Source organism: Nuphar pumila, unplaced genomic scaffold (genome assembly GCF_984573655.1).
Source record: "Nuphar pumila unplaced genomic scaffold, dmNupPumi1.hap1.1 HAP1_SCAFFOLD_1493, whole genome shotgun sequence".
Taxonomy (NCBI): domain Eukaryota; kingdom Viridiplantae; phylum Streptophyta; class Magnoliopsida; order Nymphaeales; family Nymphaeaceae; genus Nuphar; species Nuphar pumila.
In genome coordinates, this window is record NW_028323693.1 from 1 (window position 1) to 21591 (window position 21591).

The 21591-nt window shown below is 52.5% G+C and overlaps 2 protein-coding genes and 2 pseudogenes across 2 annotated transcripts; 1 reads left to right on the forward strand and 3 right to left on the reverse strand.

The window, feature by feature from the left end:
- Positions 1-132: 132 nt before the first annotated feature.
- Positions 133-2908, reverse strand: LOC149809245 (glutamine-dependent NAD(+) synthetase-like; annotated as a pseudogene).
- Positions 2909-3058: 150 nt separating this feature from the next.
- Positions 3059-6204, forward strand: LOC149809246 (manganese-dependent ADP-ribose/CDP-alcohol diphosphatase-like). The gene is made up of 5 exons (XM_089994929.1): positions 3059-3171; positions 3331-3489; positions 4147-4377; positions 5435-5587; positions 5922-6204. The coding sequence occupies exons 1-5, from the start codon at positions 3059-3061 to the stop codon at positions 6202-6204; spliced, it is 939 nt and encodes a 312-aa protein (XP_089851055.1).
- Positions 6205-6824: 620 nt separating this feature from the next.
- On the reverse strand, positions 6825-12148 carry LOC149809247 (asparagine synthetase [glutamine-hydrolyzing] 3-like). Its single transcript, XM_089994930.1, has 8 exons — positions 11961-12148; positions 11837-11884; positions 11405-11723; positions 10602-10712; positions 10012-10118; positions 8466-9477; positions 8191-8254; positions 6825-6925 (listed from the first exon to the last, which is right to left on the reverse strand). The coding sequence occupies exons 1-8, from the start codon at positions 12146-12148 to the stop codon at positions 6825-6827; spliced, it is 1950 nt and encodes a 649-aa protein (XP_089851056.1).
- Positions 12149-15312: 3164 nt separating this feature from the next.
- On the reverse strand, positions 15313-17436 carry LOC149809248 (4-alpha-glucanotransferase DPE2 pseudogene; annotated as a pseudogene).
- Positions 17437-21591: the final 4155 nt, after the last annotated feature.

The following is a 21591-nucleotide window of genomic DNA, read 5'->3' on the forward strand; positions in this document are numbered from 1 at the left end:
CTTGTCACCCATGCATTCTTCGATCTGACAGGATTCGCTGGGCGAGGCTGTGTGCGCTTGGATCTTTTCCCTGATGCATTCCTCGATCTGACAGGACTCGGTGGGCAAAAGCTGCCATGGGAAAAGCTGCACCTGTTGGGCTCGATGCTTTGGGAAAGCCAGCGAATCTCAGTCTCGGTGCTTGGGGAGCACAGCGCGAAGTCGACGTGTATGCTCGGAATCCGCTTCACAGTGGACGCCTGCTCTTGGAAACTGCTAGTTGCCGCACGAAGCGAGAGCACTGAGTCCAAGTCCACTACTGCGGTCACAACCTCCACATCCTGCATGTACCCAGCTTGTACTGGGCTTTGGCACAAGATTTTCCCCAAGGGGAAACGTACAGACTTCTCTCATTGTGCCACGAGTAGGTGGTGGGAGGAGGTACGCCGTCATTTAGCATGGCGTATATGCCGCCTCAAGGACGAGCGTCCCAAGTTTAGTGGTTGCTGTTTCCACGCCCTGCGTCTTGCTCTTGGACAACGCGTTTTGCATTTTCGGGTTGAGACAGAAATTTGCCCTTAAGGAGGGAGTCATTGCCCAAGTCAACAGTGGCCATGACGAGCACGTAAGAGTCATCAGTGTCTGCGAGGAAGCTACAGATCCCCTCAACTCGGCAGTGGATGAGTACCCGAACGATGCGAATGATGTGTCGTTTCGTAACAGTACCGCCTCCACATGGAAAGTGGCAACTCCAAGCAAAACTTCGGTTTCTGGGTCTGGCGAGAGTCATGCTGATCGTGTCCTCGCCCGTTTCAACACCTAGGCGGCTGGCGTACCATATTCAATCCATATTCAATCTGGATTCTGAGTCTGGGTGGTGAGGTGTCCACACCTGCAAGCTGAACTGGCTGGCCTGTGCCACGAGGCTACCATTGACAGTTATCGAAGCAGAGCCATCAAAGTAGAGCCGACCGCCATCGCAGCCCCGCTGGTTGGCATAAAGGTACACCCCCCCCCCCTTTTGCAGTCGCGGCCCGTATGAGTTCTAGCCGGGTGTCCAGCTTGCGGAGCTGGTGGTGGCTGCCGCTGCCGTTCGAAATAATCTCAACGCCGGAGAGGGAGAGCCGGATGTTGGAGGCCAGCGGCGTGAAGAGCTCCTCGCAGCTCTCTGCGGCCAGGCACGTGTCCAAAAACTGCAAAGACGCGTCTCCGAACGGGCAAGTGTCCGCACCACTGACTATCGCAATTGCCTCTGGCAGCCTGCGCCAATGCCATTCAATCAACAAATCAAAGATGACAATGATGTAACCTTTTCGCTGGATCACTTCGAATGTGCTGTCTTGGTTGCCTGTTGACTGTTTCCTGCCATCATCTATGTGATATCTTGGAATGATGAAGGACCTTTGTACAACACTACCGTATCCACATGGAGATTGGCAACGCCAAGAGCTGCTCAATCAATCAGTCAAGTGGGAACCACGCCATGTCTCTGAAAGCGAAACCGGTGTCAGCTGCCTGCCGTAACAACATCGTTTCCCAAGTTGCCTGATGAAACAACATCGTTCCCAAATCTTTCGCGGCAGCGTAGTGGTGGCACCTGTGTTCCTCAAACTCGCCTGGACGCTTCCAGGTGGTGAAATAGCGCCCCTCCCGGTAGTTTCCATCGTCCGCGAGGCTCATCTTTGGCCGGATGAGGAGCACGCGGCCGTTGAGCACGAACACGCGGCAGTTGTAGCGAATTCCAAAGTGCACTACAGGCATGCCAACATCACACACGATGCCCTCCGTCAGCCCACTCGACATCAGGTTCAGCAACGCCTCCCATGAATGGTTCGCAGTGTCGAGCTCCAGGAAATGATCCTCACACCCATAACCTGGGATTTCCAGTTCGGGCCCGACCCGGTAGCGTGCCCCTGCTGCCCTTGCCTGCAGTCGTGCAGGATGGCTGATGCTCTGGGTGCGTATGCACACAGTTTGCTGCAACCAGCCCATCAATGCATGACTGTGTAGCCCTCACATTTACAGGCAATGCCAGATGTGCTCACCCCCATTCACCCCCCCCCCCCGGGGTTACCACGCAAAAGGAAAAACCTGGAAACTATTTAGCTCAGAATGCAATCACATTCACCTATGCTATTGGCCAATCAGCGCGTCTAGATGCAACGGGTAAGGGCTCACTAGCGCATGGGACCTGAGTTCCATACTACCGGCCCAAATAGCCCCGTTTTATAGTAATGCGTGTTCATTGCAGGATGTTGCCCACCCGAACGTTTGCAGGCAAGCGTAGCTGGACCAAGCTATCGCGGTCCCCATGCTGGGGAAGTCTCCTTGAGAAGTGACTATGGCGTGACACAGCCAAATGCATTTTTTTTCATGTAAAATTGATGTTGCATTGCTTTGTTTTGTCAGACCTGTTTATACAGCCGTAGCGCGTGTAAAACCCTCATGGGACAATGATGCCGTGATTCATCGCTCCGAGGCATAAGCTTTGCTCGTTCAACAAATGTACAGCAATGTGAAAGAGAAGTATCGCTAAATTATGAACGAACTCGCTCTTATGCCATGTTATGCCTTGTTAGGGCCGTATCATGTGGCTTCTTCATACAATGGACTTGGAACGAGGAAAATTTGGAAAGCAATACAGATGCAGCCAACATCACGCAACCCTGAAGGTTTTCATCTTTTTATAAAAGTCATGTTTCCTCCGTTCGTCGTGCCGCTGCTTAGCAAAGGGTATAAATGTTAATGGGGTCCATCAAGAACCCTGGCGGTCGTTGTGTCCTGCTTCCCCTCTCTTCTAGTTGACACTGCACTACTCTGGAAAGCCTACCTGATCGATAGATTCCTTGATGCGCGCCAAATTTCCATCAAACTCCATCGCCCACTGGTTCAGATTGCAGGTCGCCACGACCGCGTGGCGACATCCCATCGTTGATATGGGCTGGCCCGACATATTGCTGACTTGCAACAAGGTGAAGTCGCTATCCTACCGTCAATCAATGCTCTCAACCTTGTCCTGGCATTGTACAAGCGACGCCTTTCGAAATGGTCGAAGCTGTCGTGCAAATACACACGATTGATGGCGCGAGTAACTGGCGCGATCCTTGGAGGTTTGCAAACGCAAGCTAAGACGCTGGGAGCCCATGCCAGAGCGTTCCTCGACGGAGTAACAGGCGCCTTTAACATTGACAGGTCAGTGCAAGTGCAGTATGGTTGAAAATGTCGCACAAGGACATCAACATAATGACGCACCAGCTTGTTAAGAACAATGTGGAGACAACACAACTGTGGAAAGGGAATTCTGTTAGCAAGAAATTTCAGGGTTAGCGTATCACATTTGGGTGGTTCTAGGTGGCCAGCAGCTGCTCTCACAGATTGTTCTCGGGCGACCCAGCCTTCGAAAATGGGCAAGATGGCGAGCCTGGGTGCCCATTTATTCACGTTCGGGGTAGTGACTGATTTGCAATGGGCAGACATTGAGGACGCTTTCTCTCACGGTGGATGCAAGAGGTGAGCGTCTGAACAGGCACTTGGCAGTACTGTGATAGCAAGAGGCAACCTCCTTTTTTCCTTACGGCTCCTGCAGCAGTAAACGCCAATCTGACCACATGCGTCATTTCATTGTCACTATACGTTCATTGGAGCCACACATTATCGGCTACCGGCTATGTTCCAGATGTTGGTGGAGATATTCTGAACAGGCCATGGTCCATGCGCCTGGTCGATGATGTTCGGCTTCAACGAACTCTAGGTCTGTGACGCATAGTTTGGTGTTAACTGCTGCAGGAGCCGCACGGAAGTAGCTTCAACGATGCCCTCTTTCCTGTTACTGTCACAAGTACTTTGAGATAGTACTGACCATGTGGCAGTACTGCCATATGTCACACGGCATGGAACGGAGAATTAATCCCACCAACTGTGACGCAGTTCGCGACTTTCTCAGACTTATTTTCAAAGCGGCCTGCTAGGAGGGTAGCATGAAGAGCCACTCACAGGAATATCAATGAGGAGACCAACAAAGAAATAGTTGCATGTCCAAGATTCTATTGGCTGAAACCACAGCATTCCTGCATTCCTAAGAGCGCCATGACCATATTCTTGACTGACCCTGCCTCAAGCTAACAATTCCGTGGCGCTGCCAACAACGTAACGATCGCACTTATGCAGATACTACCGAAACAGCCTCAAACTGCTGAAGCTAGCTGCAGCGGACTTCGAGCGCAGAAGCGTGGCATTTGCCTTTCACCTAGGTGACATTGTAGATGGCAAGCAGCGGGCAGCAGCCATCCAAGAGGGCAGGGACGCTGAAGCAGCTGCCCTCGATGCTGTGGGCAAGGCGTTGGAGGCATGCAGCATGCTAAGCAAGCCGTTTTACCACATCATTGGCAACCATTGCCTGTATACTCTCGAGCGCCATCAACTGACGGATTTGTGCGGACCCCCTTTCACAATTGGCAAGTCAACTAGTTACGCGTGTGTCCACAGCTCGAGTGCGTCATGGGAATGAAACAAAACGAAGAATAACAAGTACGCCAGCTCAAAAACAGCGCCGTTGACGAAACAGCCAGAGTTGATCTCGCGCCGAAATGGAGGGATGCAGCATGCCCCACAGGAGGACACAACTAAGGAGATTTACGGAAAGCCGGATTGATAAGGTGGCCGTCACACTCATGACGCTGGAATGAAACAAGTATGCCAGCCCAAGGAAGGCAGCGTGGACAACCAGAGCTGATCTTGCACCTGAATAGCGTGTTACTGATGGGTGCCGCTTGTAGCGCCACAGGCTGCCACAAGGACAGTGCGCTTGCAATGGATGGTGATGTGGTTGAACTGGATTTCGCAAATGGGTCATCCCTGAGCGCCATGATCTGTTTGCAAGGATCCCAAATAGCATCACGAGGATGCTTGCTGAGAAGTTCCTTTGTTATGCCATTATCCACGTGATAAATGTGTCCGCAGCGATCTGGAAAAGGTGATCTGATGGGTGCTTCGTGGGTTTTCGTGCGCGTTGCTGCTCGCAGTATAGCCCCTTGGGCGTGTCCCTGTCGGCGCAGCGCGTCCTTGGAGACATGGCATGGTGCTCAACTGATTAGTTTATTTGTTTGATAGCTGGATGGCTGCTTGTTGCTGCGTGGAATGTGTATTTCCAGCTAGAGATAACAATGACACACAACAATAAAATCAATTATGAATATGCCAAGGTCTAGAAGGCGACATGAACGCCGGACCTAAGGAAGCTTGCCCAGAGGGTTAGGCGTCCTTGTTCGGCGTCATGCCAGCAGCATAGCTTCAAAGCTGCAAACACTCAAGTGAAAGTCCCAGATATGTACGAAGTTTCTTCATTGCAGTCGGTGCTTCGTCAGAGCAGGTTTCGAACCTATTCCCGTCCCCGAAATTCAGGATGTTTTTGTATGTGAAGCTGCAAATGACACGGTACTGTGAAACTCTGTTGCAGGTTGGGTATGAAAGGAGCCAACGGGAGATGCTACTACGCACTTGATCCACACCCCAAATGGCGATTTCTAGTTCTCGACTCGTACGATGTGTCTGTCATTGGCTGGCCCTCAGGGAGCCTGGAGCATCAAGAGGCAGCGGCCATCCTCCGAAGGCACAATCAAAATGAGGTGTGAAGCTTTGTGATGTGAATTGTTCTGTTGCGTTGGGTGTAAAGGAGGCACTAATATTTGGTTGTCACGTGTGGGATGTAATGCCTCCCGTGTGCTGCATCTTCCGTTCTGATAACACCACACGCGGTTACAATATCAACAAATGGGCGTTTATATTCACGAGTTGGCCTTGCCGCCAAGTTTACAAGGAGAGTATATTAATTTGCACCAATTTGCACCAAGTACGCACATAGGAAAACATACACAAATTTGGTATCACGCCCCCAGAACGTTCGCCCATTTGTTGGCATTGTTACGGTACCTGGTATCCTGCAGAATTGGAACGACCCCTCAGGAGAGCAAGGCTCCGTCATGCGCCGATTCGTGGCGTACGGGGGCGGGTGTCGGCAGCGTCCAGGTCCAGTGGCTGCGTGATGAGCTTGCTCTGGCGAGGCAGCGCGGTCAGCTGGTCATTGTGCTTGGCCACTGCACCTTCCACCCTGGTTCGTTGCCGCCCAAAAACTCTTCCACTTTGATGTGGAACTATGAGGCAGTACTGGAGGTGCTGCAAGAATCCGGCGTCGTTGCTGCAACTTTCGCCGGTGCGGGCCCCTCATGAGAAACAGGAACAGAGGAACAGAAGATCAACCATGGCCTTGCCAGAATGGCCTTAGCTTCCGTCTCTGTCCCCAAATTTTCATGCATTTTCATGCATCTGGACCCGCACGCAAATCACTCCATCTGACGAAACGCCAACTTTAACCTGCGGGCCTGTCCTTTGTACTCTTTTACAACCGTGAAAAGGGCCTATGAACGTGTCACCATCGCTCAAAAGGCAGTGGGCAGCTTGCGCTCAAGCTGCATGAGTCAGCATTAAATTATCCTTGCTTTGGTGCCCAATGAATCTGAATCATTATGGCACATTGTGATAGGACTGTACCGAAGTGCATGTTCACAGCACACAAGCTTGATCGGCATTCTCGCGATCCGATGCGAGAAATCAGCATTTCTATTACTAGGCACTCCCTATTTTGGGGGTTCTTGTTGTGGTTTTCTGTACAGGTTTCGGTGCAGGCAGAACCAGACGAAGAGCGTGTGTGCTACAGGTCATGCACACATTCAAGGGCATTACCATGACGAGGCAGGGATACATCACAATGTCATCCCTGCATTGCTAGAGACGCCCCCAGGCAGTGAGTGCCACGGCTTTGTAAAGGTTTATGAGAGTGGCATCGAACTTCAGGGCGTTGGCCTCATGCAGTCACGAGCAATGCCTGCCCTCTCACATCCTTGTGCAGGCACCCCACAGCACTTGTAGACAACAAAAGCAATATGCCAGCCTGAAGCAGGCGGCATTAACAAGCCAGAGCTGATCTTGCGCCTAATCGGGGGGATGTGGCATCCCCCACAGGAGAACTTCGGAGATCGATGAGGTGGCCGCCAAGTTCACGACGTTGGACAACAGTACTTACTTAACACCGCGTTTCATAAGATTACGTCCTGCACAAGGATGTGAGGGGAAAAGCATTGTGCGCGACATAGCGATGTAACGACATGAGGCCGACGCCCTGAAGTTCGCTGCCACCATCATGGACCGTTACAAAGCCGTCGCACTCACTGCCCGGGACGTCTAGATTGCTCATGATTGCACACCACACGAGCCAAAATGTGGTTCAGGTTACACATGAACCAGGAGATAGCTAGGCAGAGCTATCTCATCATGTGGCAAAGCTTGGAAATGACCCCAGGCGCAACGGCAGTGCATAGCGATGCTCTATGACTTAGCTACATAGCCAAGGTTCTGTGGAGAGTATTTAGTCAATGACAAGCCATACCAACCGTGCTGTCTCTTGAGACATGACATTAGGTTTGAACTCCGGGAACACAAATTCCAATTTCATGTATAGTATGCACTCATTTTGGTCAAGATGAAAGCAGCTGGCGGTCAAAGCAGCATACCTCCGGACCGGACTCCGAGACGCAGTTAACGGTATTACGTGCAAAGTGGGTTGCAGCCGAAGTCCTTTGAAGCACCAATTGGAGGAACGTAACAAGGTGGCGTAGCTACTGAATTCATTGTGTTTCATTCATGTGCGCGGTGTTACCATGCGTTTGAATCTGAGATTTGCTGCTGAGACAAGCCAAACGTGAATCTGTCATTTGGCAGGATCCGGACAAGGACACTTTGGCTGCATTCATTGGGGCTGGCTATCAGTAGAATTGCCTTGGGTGGCAGCTCAGGCTGAAAGAGTGACTTGCCGCCCTGACTACGTCTTCACTCCGAGCAAGCAACTTCAAATTAGACCGGGTGACAACACAAACAACATGGAGATGCTTCATGGTGGACAGTATGAGATCAAGATGCTCACATATGGCATGAAGCCGCACTGCTGACCAAACAAGCTTTCGTTGTGATGAGTCGGGAATGTGTCAAAACCTGCACACCGCCGGTGTCACCGGGTCATTGAAGCAGTACTGCTGAATGACAACAACACACGCGAGATGCCGAATCTATGCTGCATCACATGACGCACGTCAAAAGGGAGATCAGCATTCTCCACCACTGCTTAAGCTCCTGCCATAGGGAGCTAAAGAAAGGACTAACAGATATCCTCCGCCAGCAGGACCTCAGCGACCGCCAGAAACGTATGATTCGCAAGTCTAGATGCCTGAAAATGCATGAATAATGGGGACAGCAATAGCAACCAGCAGAAACGCGAGACTACACCAGTGAGGCCCCCTTCCCCCAAGCATCTATAGCAGCATGGCAAGCTTCGGGGCGGCAGTCCGGACAGCCAAAGGACAAGGTCGACGCAACGCGCGTCCGCTCAATCGAGGGATTTGAGACAAAGGCCAGACAACTCGGCAGTTAGCCACTACCGATGCACGCTGTGGGCCGCTCCCGTTGGTAGAGCCTGCCAGCACAGCTGGCTCTGTGTCGGCCACCTTGTACGCGGTGGCCGCGTCGTGGAAGTTGACCGCGCGACCCGAAATGTCGTGGATGTTCTTCCACGCGGGGTCCCAGGAGACTGCTTCTGGGGTAGAGCAAGCGATTGAGAGGCCTTTTGGCACCGTATCAAGCGCGCTCTTCTTTGGGTAGTGCTCCTCAAAGATAGATCGGAGGAGGTAGTACTCCTTGTTGACAGGGGTGTGCTCTGGGAAGCGGTCAGCGCGCGCCGCAAACATCTCATCCGTCACGACTGAGTCAGCATACTCCTTGAGCGAGTCGACCCAATCATAGCCGACGCCGTCAGAGAACTGCTCTTTTTGTCGCCACAGCACATCGTCGGGGAGGTACGGGTTCTCAGGCGTGTCAAACGCCTTGCGGAGTAGGTACTTCTCGATGCGGGGGTGAACTCCGTCAGGTTTGCTGTTGCGATCGCACATCTTCTCAGCGGGGTCGAGGCTCATCGAGACATCGAGGAACGCTTTGTCGAGGAAGGGGACGCGCGCTTCGATGCCAAACGCAAACGTCGACTTATTCGCGCGGAGGACGTCCCACTGGTGCAGGCGGGACGTTTTGCGGACGGTCTCTTTGTGGAATTCCGCTGCATTAGGTGCTTTGTGGAAGTAGAGGTAGCCCCCATAGACCTCGTCGGCGCCCTCGCCGGAGAGCACTACCTTGTAGCCCATTGCTTTGATTTTCCGCGAGAGCAGGTACATCGGCACGGATGCACGGAGTTGCTCGTAGGACTCGATGTGCCAGATGACGTCGCGGAGCGCGTCGATGCCCTCCTCAGGCGTGAATTCAAACCCGTGGTGGATCGTTCCGATAAAGTCTGCGACCTTCTGCGCGGCTGCCAGGTCGGGCGCCCCCTTCAGCCCGATACTGAACGTGTGCAGCTTCTGCCCTTGACCCGCAAACGCACCCTCCTCAACCTCGTTCATGTGCCTGCATCGGACGATGCAATGGCTTCAGGGTTTACGCAGGCATGATGAGCTTGGATGCAAGTCTGTTCCATGAAGCATACCTGAATGCTGCATCGTGAATCGCTTGATAGGGTGTGGCATCGTCATATTTCATGCAGGTGGTGGCTTTCAGCTCGGATACGCAATAGCCATGACGCTCTTCATGCCACATGCTAGATGTGATGCGCTGTAGGTCACGCAGTCTGTAAGTACTGTCTTTCTTGCAGTCCAGCTTTGGTCCACAAACGTCGTTAAAGACACAAGCAGGTGGGGTCCTTCCACGTTGCACATCACAGGGGCGTTTCAAACCGAATAACACAAAACTCCAACTTTCATGACACGCTTTGCCATATCGAAGTGGCTTGTAGCAGTGGCACTTGGCGTGCATCGCATCAATATCAATACAGTGAATAGAATTGAAACGCAAAGAAGGCCAAGAGCTCATCGCACGCAGGGGTTGAGGTTTAGGGGTAACCCCTGACCCCTAAGTATTATGAACATGGAAACGTGGAAGCACCTTGCAGCAACGGAGGCCACCAGAGACGAGTCCAAGCCGCCTGAGAGGAGAACTCCCAAAGGAGCATCTGTCATGAGACGCTTCGTCACAGCCCGTACAAAAGTATCCTGCAGGAAAGCGATGTTGTCGTTCAAATCGTCAGCCTCATCAGCTCGTACAGGACTGGGCGTGCATCTGTGTTGGCATCGGGCGTGTGGGCCTGTTCTACCTTGCCTGGCGCGAGTGATAGCATCATCATGCGATGGCCGCGGCCCAACTGACATGACACCGCTTCGTTTGTCCCGGGTTCCTCAGCCCAAAAACTCTGGGTCTGGTGGTCAGGGGAACGCATGGTAGTCATGTATTGCGGAGCCTTATGGTGGCTATGCACTGTCGAGCATCTGGTGCTTGAGGCTTGACAAGCCCCGGAACGCCCCGGAAGCCCCTTGCTGTCCCTGCTCATTCTTGAAAATCCCTGTCTCTGTCATTAGGCTCATTCTGGGATGAGACACAGCGATTGATGTGCGGTTGACGATATTGAACACGGAGATAAGGTGAAGGGGTGCTGAAGGATGTGTTGTTTTGTATCAAGGCAGTGTGCAGGGTCGTACATGTATCAAGGTAAGGTCAGCTGGCTTAGATGGGATGTCTTCCACATCTGTGATCCATTTCGGCTTGTACCACCTCTCCAACACTCCTGTTTGGCTTCTGTATACGTGGCCCTGCATATGGTGCACAGAAATCTCTGCAAGATCTGCAACCCTATCTGCAGTTTGGGCTAGCATGTCCCCCTCCGTGGAAACATGAAGGAGACGTGCTAAATCTGTCCAGCATGTCTTATTCGGAAAAGATGCGATGGCACCAGTGGCTGTGTCAAAGTCTTCAACCAAAAACCTTCAAACAAGCTACGGAAGCCATCACATATGCCAAGTAAGCATCCATGAAAAGTGCCAAGGCAGGCATGCAGGCAAAAGAATTTCATATCATCACGAAAGTCTCTGGATCATCGCGCCAAAACCCTGACCACCTTTCACGCAACCAAATCGTTCTTTCACATAGCAGATTGACGAGAATGAAACTGCAGATGAACTCTGGACTGACAGGTCTTCATCCATGGCGATTCTTCCATGCATTCTCATGACTTGCAGCGCACATCAAAGCACATTTCCGACAAGGCACGTTGCTGGGACGGAAGACTGAGTTACGCCAAAGCCCAACTGAGGGTAGGAACCCATCCCAATGGTAATCACTCCACTTTCACTATCTTATGTTTTGACGATCTCAAGGCCGTAAGGATGTCGACTGGTCTGACTTGGAAGCCGTTCGTGAGCAAGCACTACCCCTATGCATCACATAATGAGCTGCGAACTCAGGAAGCTGTGAGAGTCTTCATACATCTTCCAAACAAACGTACCGGTGGGAAAACTTCGAACGTCTCGCACACGTCGTGCAAGCCCTTGAGCTCTGAAGCGAACCACGTTGACCCGTCTGCTCCCTTACCCCAGTACAGGGGACAAATGCCCAGAGGATCTCTGGCTACGATGTAGTCACCTGTCCGCTCGTCGACAAGCACAGTTGCGAAAATCCCGTCCATGGCGTCAATCATCTCATTGGTGATCTCCCCTGCCTCATTGTACCAATATCCCATGACAGCGGAGTCGCTGCTGGTAGGGATGTCTTGATTGGGGAAGTGATCACGGCGCAACTGCTTGTGGTTATAAATCTCCGAGTTCCTGAACACACAAGCAAGATACTTGTTATGGTTTCGTGCTTACGACAGCTTGAGCCCGCTTTGCCTGCTTTTCATTACACACGCAATCCGTCACTGCAAGAAGTAGGTACGCACATCATCCAAACAATATCGCCTCCCTCCTTCTTGATAATGAACGGCTGCCTGCACGCATACGTAGACTTAGTTTCTGACCTTTTTTTTACGTTCGGTAAATCGCTGCACATGAATGATTGCGTACCTGCCCCGTTCGCTGGCATCGACGATGTTCAGGCGCTCGTGCGCCAGGAAGGCAGTACCATCGGCCGTCTGATATATCGAGTTTGCATCAGGGCCTCTATGCCTCAGCTTTCTACTCTGTGCCAAAGCTTTACGTCGAATTTCTTCTCGAGAACCAGTTAGGCCGAAGCCAGCAAGAATTCCACACATTTTGGACGGTGTTGTCACCTGAAACGTACGACTCACAGGTGCAAGACGAAAAAGACTGATGGCTGTTCAGAGCAAAGTTAAGTGGCCTCCTACGTGGCTTCCTGGTGCCAAGCGAGCCCCTCAAGTCGAAATTCTGTTGCGGCGTGTTTTCGCCGCGTCATGCAGACATTTTGGTGGCGCCACCAAACTGTCTGCAGATAGGTTGCTGCGTTGATGGTATCAACATTTACGCATGCCAAGTGCAAGCGCCGTTGGTTCAACGACAGGAAAAGTACCCTGAAATTAGCTACAGTTCAGTGCATATTCTCTCTGTGCAAATGGTGGCAAAGCGCTCCGCGTGACTGCGCGAAGGTTGGAGCAGACTTTTTCCCAGTGACTCCGGATATCCAAATGCTCCGAAAGCGGAGGTGGGTTGAAAGTATGCGCGCATGCGTGCGTATGCGCATGATGTTTAGGTCGGTCATTTGACATGGGCGTGGGGTCAAAAGCTATGTTGTTCTCGGCGCAAGTGCATGCGCACGCATCACACCCAGGATCGCATGGATCGCATTATCGCGGGGGAATGTATGGAAGTGGATGTCACCGCGGGAACGCTCAATGTCTGCGATGTTTACGCACTCTGTTCATATACCTCATGTTGTAGAGTTTCCCTTCGAGAAGGGCCCAGTCATGCAGTACTGCACGTTATGTGAAACTCCTAACGTCCGTTCAGGTCTCTGCAATCAGGGCGTCCACAGACGAAGCGTGGTACCACGCAAAGTCGCAACACTCGCCTTGCAATAGATCTCATGGACTTGTGGACGCATTTTTCATCCTGTGTCTGACAAATCTGAAGGGCATGTGAGCATCGAAAAGCTTCTAGCCCATTCATTCGCTGCCAGCGTCGCTGGCTAAGTTGTGGGGCGGGTCCGGGTATCCGGCCGGGTGCGAGGCCTGCGGGTTACCCGCTGCGGGTGTATTTTCGGCTCGCGGGTAACCCGCCAGTTTCAGGAAGTATTGACCGCGAGCCAGCCTGTACGGCTCGACGCGAGCGAGCTACTGGGGGCGTTGCCCAGAGGTGCCCCCAATAGCATGCAACTCAATGAATACAGTACAACCGTTGCTTGTTACTCGGCGTTTGATTTGGTTTAGCTTTTGGAGCGGCATGACGGAAATCGCGACAGGGTTGATGATTCATACAACACTGCGTGCAATAACAGGGCAAACGATGACAATTTAGAGGTATTACACTAGACATCCCACACATGCTCTACATACTCCTCCTCATCATCAGATTCAACATCCTCTGCGTCGTCAGCGTCAGAAGTGCACAGCTTGTTGATCCACTCAGCCTCAGATGCCTCTAGCATCGCAACTGTCTTCTCACCGATGCGAGCAGCAATGCGCGAGTTGGCATAGCAGAAAAGCATTTTCTCCAGCTTCTCAGTACCGAGCAGGGTGCGCTTGTTGCCCATGATATGCTTTAACGCCTTTGCATATGTTGTTCAGCCAATGTCGGGTCGTCCAACACATTTCAAATTACGATTTGAATATTTCGCGCCATATGCCAGACGCTCGCGCGGAAAGGGCAGTTTGCGGGTGCACCCGCGCGGGTGCGAAGCTCGCGGGTTACCCGCGACGGGTATATTTTCGGCTCGCGGATACCCGGCCAACAACATAGTTCGCTGGGCTGCCCTGCAAATGTAAGATGCAATGCACATCATCACAGAAGTCTAGGGGGGATGCCACTCGAGGTACACCAGCGCATGCGCTGCTTGAGAACCAGACTGCACGACTATGCTGCACGCAGCTCTTCAAAGTGTCAAGATATCTTGTCGGATATGTTGAACAACCATCGCTTAAGTTCCCAATCGTGCACCCCAAAAATACTTCCATTTTCATCACCGTGGCCAGAGGGGCCACTGCAAGTTCCAGTGAGCAGCCACAACAATCTGGCAACATTGCGGTGCCCAATCGCAATTCCGTCGAAGTTGGAGGCGAAGTCTTGTGAATGCAGGACACAACTTCCTTGGTGAGACACCCACCCGTTTCGCAGGGCTCGTCCGACATAACCAGACCTTAATTAGCTTAGCAAGCACAAGAACCCAGCGCATGGGGCAAGCTGGGCTGCAACCGAAGACATTCTGTCAGGACGCCTCACGCAAAATGGAGGTTGGAGGGCGAGGCCTTTCAGGCCACTCGTGGTGGCGAGCGCGAGTCACCTTGGACACCAAACCGCAATGCCCCAGTGCCTCTCGAGTACTCTTGCAGCCCGTGTGCCGCACGCGGTCCTACATTTTGACGCCGTTTGTTGGGCTACCCTGCACGCAAAGAAGCCCGTGCACAGCATCGCGGAAGTCCGATGGAGAGGCTCGTCCCGACTGAAGGTGCATACACTGCACGTTGCTGATGAATTCCTTGTCCGTGAGTAGCTCCTCCAGGCTGTGGTGCATTCGGTAGCGCCAGTAATGGTGCGGGTTAGTGGGGTCGTTGATGGTCTCGTCCCGCGCTGGCCGGTCCAAGTACTCTTGCGACAATGCCAACCAGTCCTGCACCGTGCCCTTTGTTGAGCTTCAACCCTCTGATCACGTTTTGTTGCGGTTTTGCCACTGCGCGATATGCAGGGTTGACAGCGAACCAGTCACCTTAGCTTAAGGCGTCTGGTTCTCTGTCAACCCTGCAAACCATGCAACGGTTGAACTCAACACCTCCGACCTCGGAAAATGACACAAGTCGAGGTTGCAAGGCACAACCAAACGTTGTCTCGCGAACGCATTGACATTGGCGTGATTAGTGTGCGTTCATTCCTTCAGCAAGGCGTCTCCGATGCGTTTTCGCCCAGGTGCTCCCAAAGTGCGAAAGGAGAGCTATTTGACAGTGAGGTTGCAGCTTTAGCTCAGTTGTGTGACAAGTTCCAGGCACCAACATGCCACTCCACCACTTTGAATGCCACAAATGCCCGAACTAGCATGCTCTGTTGTAACCCCACTGTCTGGGACCCGAGAAAGCAGGCCTACCTCCCACAGGCAGGAATGAATCAAGATCCAATCATGTCCGGGCAATGACTAACTGTAAACTATAGCCTAATGACTCGTGGACAAACTACACACATATGACTAGAACAATCATTTCCCAGCGCGTGATGGACGATTGAGTCCAGCTGAGGCACAACGCAAATTCTTGGATCATACCTGAACAGGCATAATGCACATGATGGCGGGGCAGTTCATGTGCTGCATGGCCACGGTCCTCATGATCTCTGATGTGCACACCTCTGGGACCTCCCCACTCCCTGAACGAGCAAACGAGTCATCACTTCTTCCGTCACTTTTGTGCAACTCAAGAGACCTATTCAAGTGATTTCTTAGTCACAAGCCCACTCAGAAACACATGGCTCTGTCAGTGCTGATAGTATGATGGGCGGTCTGTGGATGACACGCCGATCGAATGACTGCTGACTAGCCATCAACTGCGAGGCAGCCCTGGTGTGTTCCACATCCCGCACGATGCTAGTGTGGGTAACATATTTGGCTCTGTGCGACAACGGAGCTTTGCCAGGCAGAGTCATTTTTGGTTCTGACGCCTGAAAACACATGGATTCTTGGGACAGACATGGGGGTCGACCCCCATTCTGGCAAAACACTTTGCGTCGCTGCAATCTCTGCCACCGTTGCAACGACACATTGTCTACTTGCCCAAGCGCATGCCTGTTGATGTATTCATCTCTAACACATCCGCAGCCACATGGACAGTGGCAACTACAAGCGTGTTGGTCATGACACACCACTTCTTCTAACACCCACATCACCGGAGAAACACCGACTGATCCGAAACTGAGAATATCATTGGGAAACACAGCTGGACGCCAATTTCCGCAGAGTCTGAGCTACACCTGCTCGAGCAGCGTAGCGACATGCACGAGGGGCAGGCATCTGAGTCAGCAGCATCCCACTGAGCAACACAGCTCGCAATCACGATCAAGATCGGCGACAAGAGCAACAGCAACAGCAACGACAATAACAACATACCTTCAAGGCAGCGGTAGTAGAAGCGTTCGCGGCGGCCGGCGTTCTCTTCGTACCAAGCCCGGGTAGTGGAAGTGTCGTGGCACGCAGGCGATGCCACTGTGAGGTAAGAGTAGCTCGAGGGAGTTCCGAACTCGGCACCTGCCGGCGACTCGTTAGATGGCATGCGCTGGATTCGAAGCGCTATCACCCCCAGCTCGTGCATCACTGGCGGAACGCAAGATGGCACAAAGCCGAGATCTTCTCCGAACATCAGCATGTCTGTTGCCTGCACCATGGGATCATTGTTTAGAGGGTAGTTCCCACCTCAATGCATACATAAACAGGTTACTGCTGGATTGTTAATTCATGGGCGTATGTCTGTAAATATGTCAGTTGACTGCCGTGCTTGGCACATATTGGCACATGTTGGCACAGTAGTGACGCATATGTGGCGCGACTGAAGCTCTAGGAAGTGGTGGCGCGTGTTGGAGGTGCTGTCGAACCACATCATATCATTCAAATGCAGCCATTTGACATCAGATCATTGGAAATGAACCATTCATTATAGCTGATGGGCCGTACCTGCATCAGTACCGGTATTGTCTTGAGCGCATTTGCGCGCCAGAGGTCATCATGGTTGCGGTAGAAGTAGCCGTCGTGGAGCTCCGTGAGGAGCGCGTGCTTGGAAGAATCAAACGCCGCGAACGACGCAGTCTTCATCAGGTGAAACCGCGGGTAGAACCGTTTCGAGTCGTGCTCGTCCCGGAGCAGGATCACGTTCTGCCGCAGCTTCAGCAGCCCCTTCCGGATCGCCTCAACCTCCTTCACAAGCCAATCTGGTGACTCGGGTCGCGGCACGAGCTTCATGATGTCAGATTCGTTCCGAGCGATGGGCTTGAAGCTGAACCGCCCTGGCTCGTTCTCGGTGAGATACATCGCGGCTGCTGACTCCGCGAATTCGCCGAGATGGAGATCGATGAGCTCTTGTGTGATGTAGGGTTCGCAGAGCCGGTCGAGGTCCCACAGGCCGAGGCTCTCGAGGTGAGCCTTTGTGAAAGCTCGGCTGGGGCGGAAGCGCCCGAGGGCGCCCGTGACGTGGATCGCCGGGACCTCGTAGATGCGGAAGAAGCCGAGAATGTGGTCTACGCGGAACGCGGAGAAGTACTGCGCCATGTGGCGGAGGCGGGACTGCCACCACGCGTAGCCGTCCTCCTCCATCGCCTCCCAATTGTAGCTCGGGAAGCCCCAGTTCTGGCCGTTGGGATCGAATGCATCTGGGGGGGAGCCGACGCCGACATCCATGCGGAACAGATTTGGCTGGAGCCAGGTGTCTACACTGCGCTTGTCCACGCCTGCAGCATCGGTGCGGGGATGTGGTCAGACCTCGCAATTTGAGGTCGTGCTCAGTGTTTCGCCAGGCAGAGTGATCTTTGGGTCCAGACTCCTGTAATACACGAGTTTTGGGGACAGACATGGCGGTCCAACCCCATTCCAGCGAGACATGTCGTGCTGTGGAATGTGTCGCACGTACCCGAACTGGCTGGCGCACCGTTCTCGGTTTCATGAGCTATATATGGCTCGTCTACCCTGCATTTGCTATGAACCTTATCTGCCCCGCATCGCCCTGAGGTGTTCCGACAAACGTGTCTCATAACACAAACGTGTCTCATAAACGACAAATCAGAGTTTGAGCACTGATCTGCTCGAACAGCTCTTAGCGGCGATACGGTATATGAACCATGAACGACCTTCTATACGAACTATTAAAGACCTTCTCTGTATCATGTCTGTACCATGAGAAGCTTCTCCAAAACTGTGTGCTTGAGGACGCCTTCTTTCTCCATGACACCAAAGGGCAACAGGAGCCGCAGACCGGACCGTCCTAGACAAACAGATTACGACCATACACTCATTGATTCCAGAATTCCCCTTCTTCCCCTCATCTCTCCTGGAATAAGAGATCACCAAGCTCTAGTCAAGAGTGACTGAACCTCACCGATGGGTGAAAGTCATCTCTCCTGGAGCGTAACACATCACTATTTTTCACGCGGGTGGCAATGAAGGAAGGGGTGTCGTCGGCAGCAAAGAGGTCATTAATGATTAAACTTAGCCTTAGCGACAAGAACCGCACCGATGGGCAAGTCGCCCTTGAGAACCACGCAACGTTCCGCGGCGTACGTGGACACTGCCAGCAGCTGCTTGTGCAGGTGCCATTGCAGCCAATAGGTGAACTGAATACTGCTGTGGTACTCCTGCGACGGTGAAGTGACTCTTGCAACGTGCTTGGCGGCATTGGTACCCATGCAGCCCCAGTTGGTGTGATCAGACGTCCCAAAAAGGTCCCTCAGGAAGCAGAAAGCCGCGTAGGGCTTCAACCAGCTCTCGTTGTCGCTCATCCAATCCTCAAAGTCCGGAGTGTGCAAGTCCCTGCGCATGATTCGCCGTTGCCATGCTTCGACCGTGCTTCATCATTGCTTGCATGTGGATGCGGGGGCTTTTGAGAATGAGATGATGTTGAGGAACCAAACGAACGTGCTGTCTTTGTTGCTTGTTGTCTATTTCCTGCCACCGTCTATGTGATGTAATGATGAACCACAGTTGGGACGTTCGGTGCCAATCCTGTCACAAAGCCCGAGCATAAGCGCTTCGTAAACAGTGCCGCACCAGAACGGGGTTCAACGCTCGTTTTGCCCCAGAAATATCCAGGTGTTTTTCGGCATCTGGAACCGAAGCTGTTGCGTACCTTGCGGCTCCGATTTTGTCAAAGATCATCCGAGCAATGGCCAACTTGGTGCTCATGGTGCCCTCATAGTCGACATCCACGTACTTGTCACTGCCGCCGTGGTTGCTGTCGCCAGTGGCTTGGTTGAGCGTTGTCTTGGCAGCATCGATGCATGAGGACATCTCGGTAGAGTCCGAGGAAACTCGAACATCATCCAGCAAGCATGAGAGGCGGAGATACATCGGGTGCAGCGCAAACACCGATAGCGAGCTATATGGGTAGCTGTCCCACCACATGTTGTGTACGCTTGTGTCGTTGACTGGTAGGACCTGCATGCTCAGAGATCTTTCGTCAGGGACGTTGATGATGACGTATGCACAATCGTGCAAATCGTATGCCTGGTACCAGAAATGCTGATGTATGTCATTTGCGTGTGTAGGTGCTTATTCAACAAATGAGCAGCCATTTGTGCTACTGCACAGCCCTACTGGCTCAGTGTTTCGCCAGAACCTCTGATTTTTCAGGCCCAGATGCCCCAAGAACCATGAGTATTTGGGACAAAACTGAGGGTCGACAAACGTTCTGGCGAAGCTCAGTACTGGCTGGCAATGCAGACAAACGAGGCATACCTGCAACACGCGGATGCCACACGCATTGAGAAAGTCGACCATGAGCTTGCAGTCCATGAACTCCCCACAGCCAACACTCTCCTTGGAGCGCAAGCTGAAGATAGGAACTGCGAGGCCACTGCCCCTCCACAGCGACTTGTGCCTGAAGTGGCCATCATTGAGCATCACCATGCTAGGGGGCGGCTCTGCAGAACAGATCTCACTCGCTCGCATATGGAGTTTGCCCCAATTCTTGCATCGCAGCAATGCATCGGACGATTGATAGCACTGATTTACCTGTAGTACTTGCAGTTGCCGATGTCCATGTGGATGCGGTCGTGTTGTAAACGAATGCATGATCACTACATCACATCGATGAAAGAAGGAACCGGACAGCGCAGGCCGAAAGCAATACGTCATTTCATTGCCGTCTGAAGAGCCCCTTGGGCAATTACCGGTCGCTTAGTGAAACATCACCTTTCTCCCACCCTGTTCTAAACATCAATTTCGTCATCAAATTGGGTTGCACTAAATAGGCTTGCATTATGAAGCATGCATCGGAATGGCTTGCACCAAATAAGGTTGCATCGGAAAAGCTTGCACCGGAAAGGCTTGGACATGTTTGTGCTCTACTATCTCGGAGATACTGCACAACCGCCGACGTTCTCCGACCGGCGATTGCTACAGCCCCAATTGCTCCCTTGGCTGCTTCGCTGATCCCAGGAGCAACTTGAGTAGGCTGCACTGACAGCACCCCAACGCACTCCAAGTGCAATCTTTCTGATTCTGAATTCTGACGTAGGCCCCAGACTAGAACTGTAATCCCGAACCTAGGAAAAACACTCGAAGGCACTCCAACTGCACAGCAGTACACTCCAATTCTGACCTACAAGAGGCTGCTCATGAGGTAGGGACACCACAGTGCGTCACCAGAATGGATCTCGACCCGAAAATTCACGCATTCTTGGGCATCTTGACCCAAAAATTGACAGGGTGTGTGGACACCAGCATGAGGAAGCGCACGGTCGGATGGGCAGAGCTTGGCAACGCGAGGCTCGCCTGCCTCATCGGCCATGATGCCCTCCACGCTGTTGGTCTTAGAAGAGCGGGCGATGAAGTAACGGTAGTGGAAAGGGAAAGCCGTAGCCGGGATGATGGTGGTGCACGCCCATTGGGGAGTGCACACCTCCGTCATCTCCAGGCCCTTGCTCTCCTGCCAACTGCCCAACTCCGCAATGTTGCCATAAACAAACAACGCCTCTCCGTCCGGAATCGCGCAGTCCCTGCAAATATCGTATGATACATCATGCTCAACTTTGAACGGTATTTGAACAACCGGTTGAAATGCCGTTCACATGCCGCGAATTGCCAACCAGTTCAAATGAGCTGCTATGTCAGCAGAGTTGCGTGCGTGGCGATCAGGGAAACTGACGTCCGTTGAGAGGTTGACCGAAATCGATGATGGGAATTGCCGAAATCGAAGATTGGAGGGGAAATGGCATCGGGCCTTGGAACGTGCAACCCTTGATGATGCATGCTTTCCTTTACTTGCGGAGCAAGTGGTACTCCTGAGTTGGTGGTGCTGCAATGTTGTTCCTGACGTCATATCTGTGTACAACATCCCAAGCAGTTCTTGGAGTTGCCAATGTCCATGTGGTTGCGGTAGTGCTGTAAAAAGATGTATCAGCACCACAGAACCGTGTCCACGAAGGCTTGGAGACACCTTCTGCCTAGTGATGTTTGTGCTAGGGTAGGGACAGCACACATGTCTTAAAAACTTCTGACGCTGCACACAAGCAACTGCAGGCGTTGTTGCTCATTAGCATAGTCCCATCTGAAGATGTGTGCCCTTTCTATGGCTTCCGTGTTGCGATGAGGTGCAGGTTTAGGATGGGACCCGTGTGCAAACTGTATCAAATGTCCCTACCCTAGCGCATGTGACAACATGCAACCCCATAACAGGAGCACTGCTTCCACCGGATAGGCTGTGCAATGCTGTAGGCCAAGCACGTCGGGAGTTGCTGATGTCCATGTGGATGCGGTAGTGTTGTGAAAAGACACATCATCATCACAACGTCCAAGGAACTGCAATGACAGGCCAACAAGGGGGCATACTTGACGCAGAAT

What these genes read in the sequence shown, in the direction of transcription:
- LOC149809246 (XM_089994929.1), top strand. Translation starts at nt 3,059, where the DNA reads ATGGCGCGAGTAACTGGCGCGATCCTTGGAGGTTTGCAAACGCAAGCT. An exon ending in GGCGCCTTTAACATTGACAG is followed by an intron (nt 3,172 to 3,330) that starts GTCAGTGCAAGT and finishes GGGTGGTTCTAG; the next exon opens with GTGGCCAGCAGCTGCTCTCA. An exon ending in GCAGCGGCCATCCTCCGAAG is followed by an intron (nt 5,588 to 5,921) that starts GCACAATCAAAA and finishes GGTATCCTGCAG; the next exon opens with AATTGGAACGACCCCTCAGG.
- LOC149809247 (XM_089994930.1), bottom strand. Translation starts at nt 12,148, where the DNA reads ATGTGTGGAATTCTTGCTGGCTTCGGCCTAACTGGTTCTCGAGAAGAA. An exon ending in GATGCCAGCGAACGGGGCAG is followed by an intron (nt 11,885 to 11,960) that starts GTACGCAATCAT and finishes GTATGCGTGCAG; the next exon opens with GCAGCCGTTCATTATCAAGA. An exon ending in CGTTCGAAGTTTTCCCACCG is followed by an intron (nt 10,713 to 11,404) that starts GTACGTTTGTTT and finishes CACCATATGCAG; the next exon opens with GGCCACGTATACAGAAGCCA.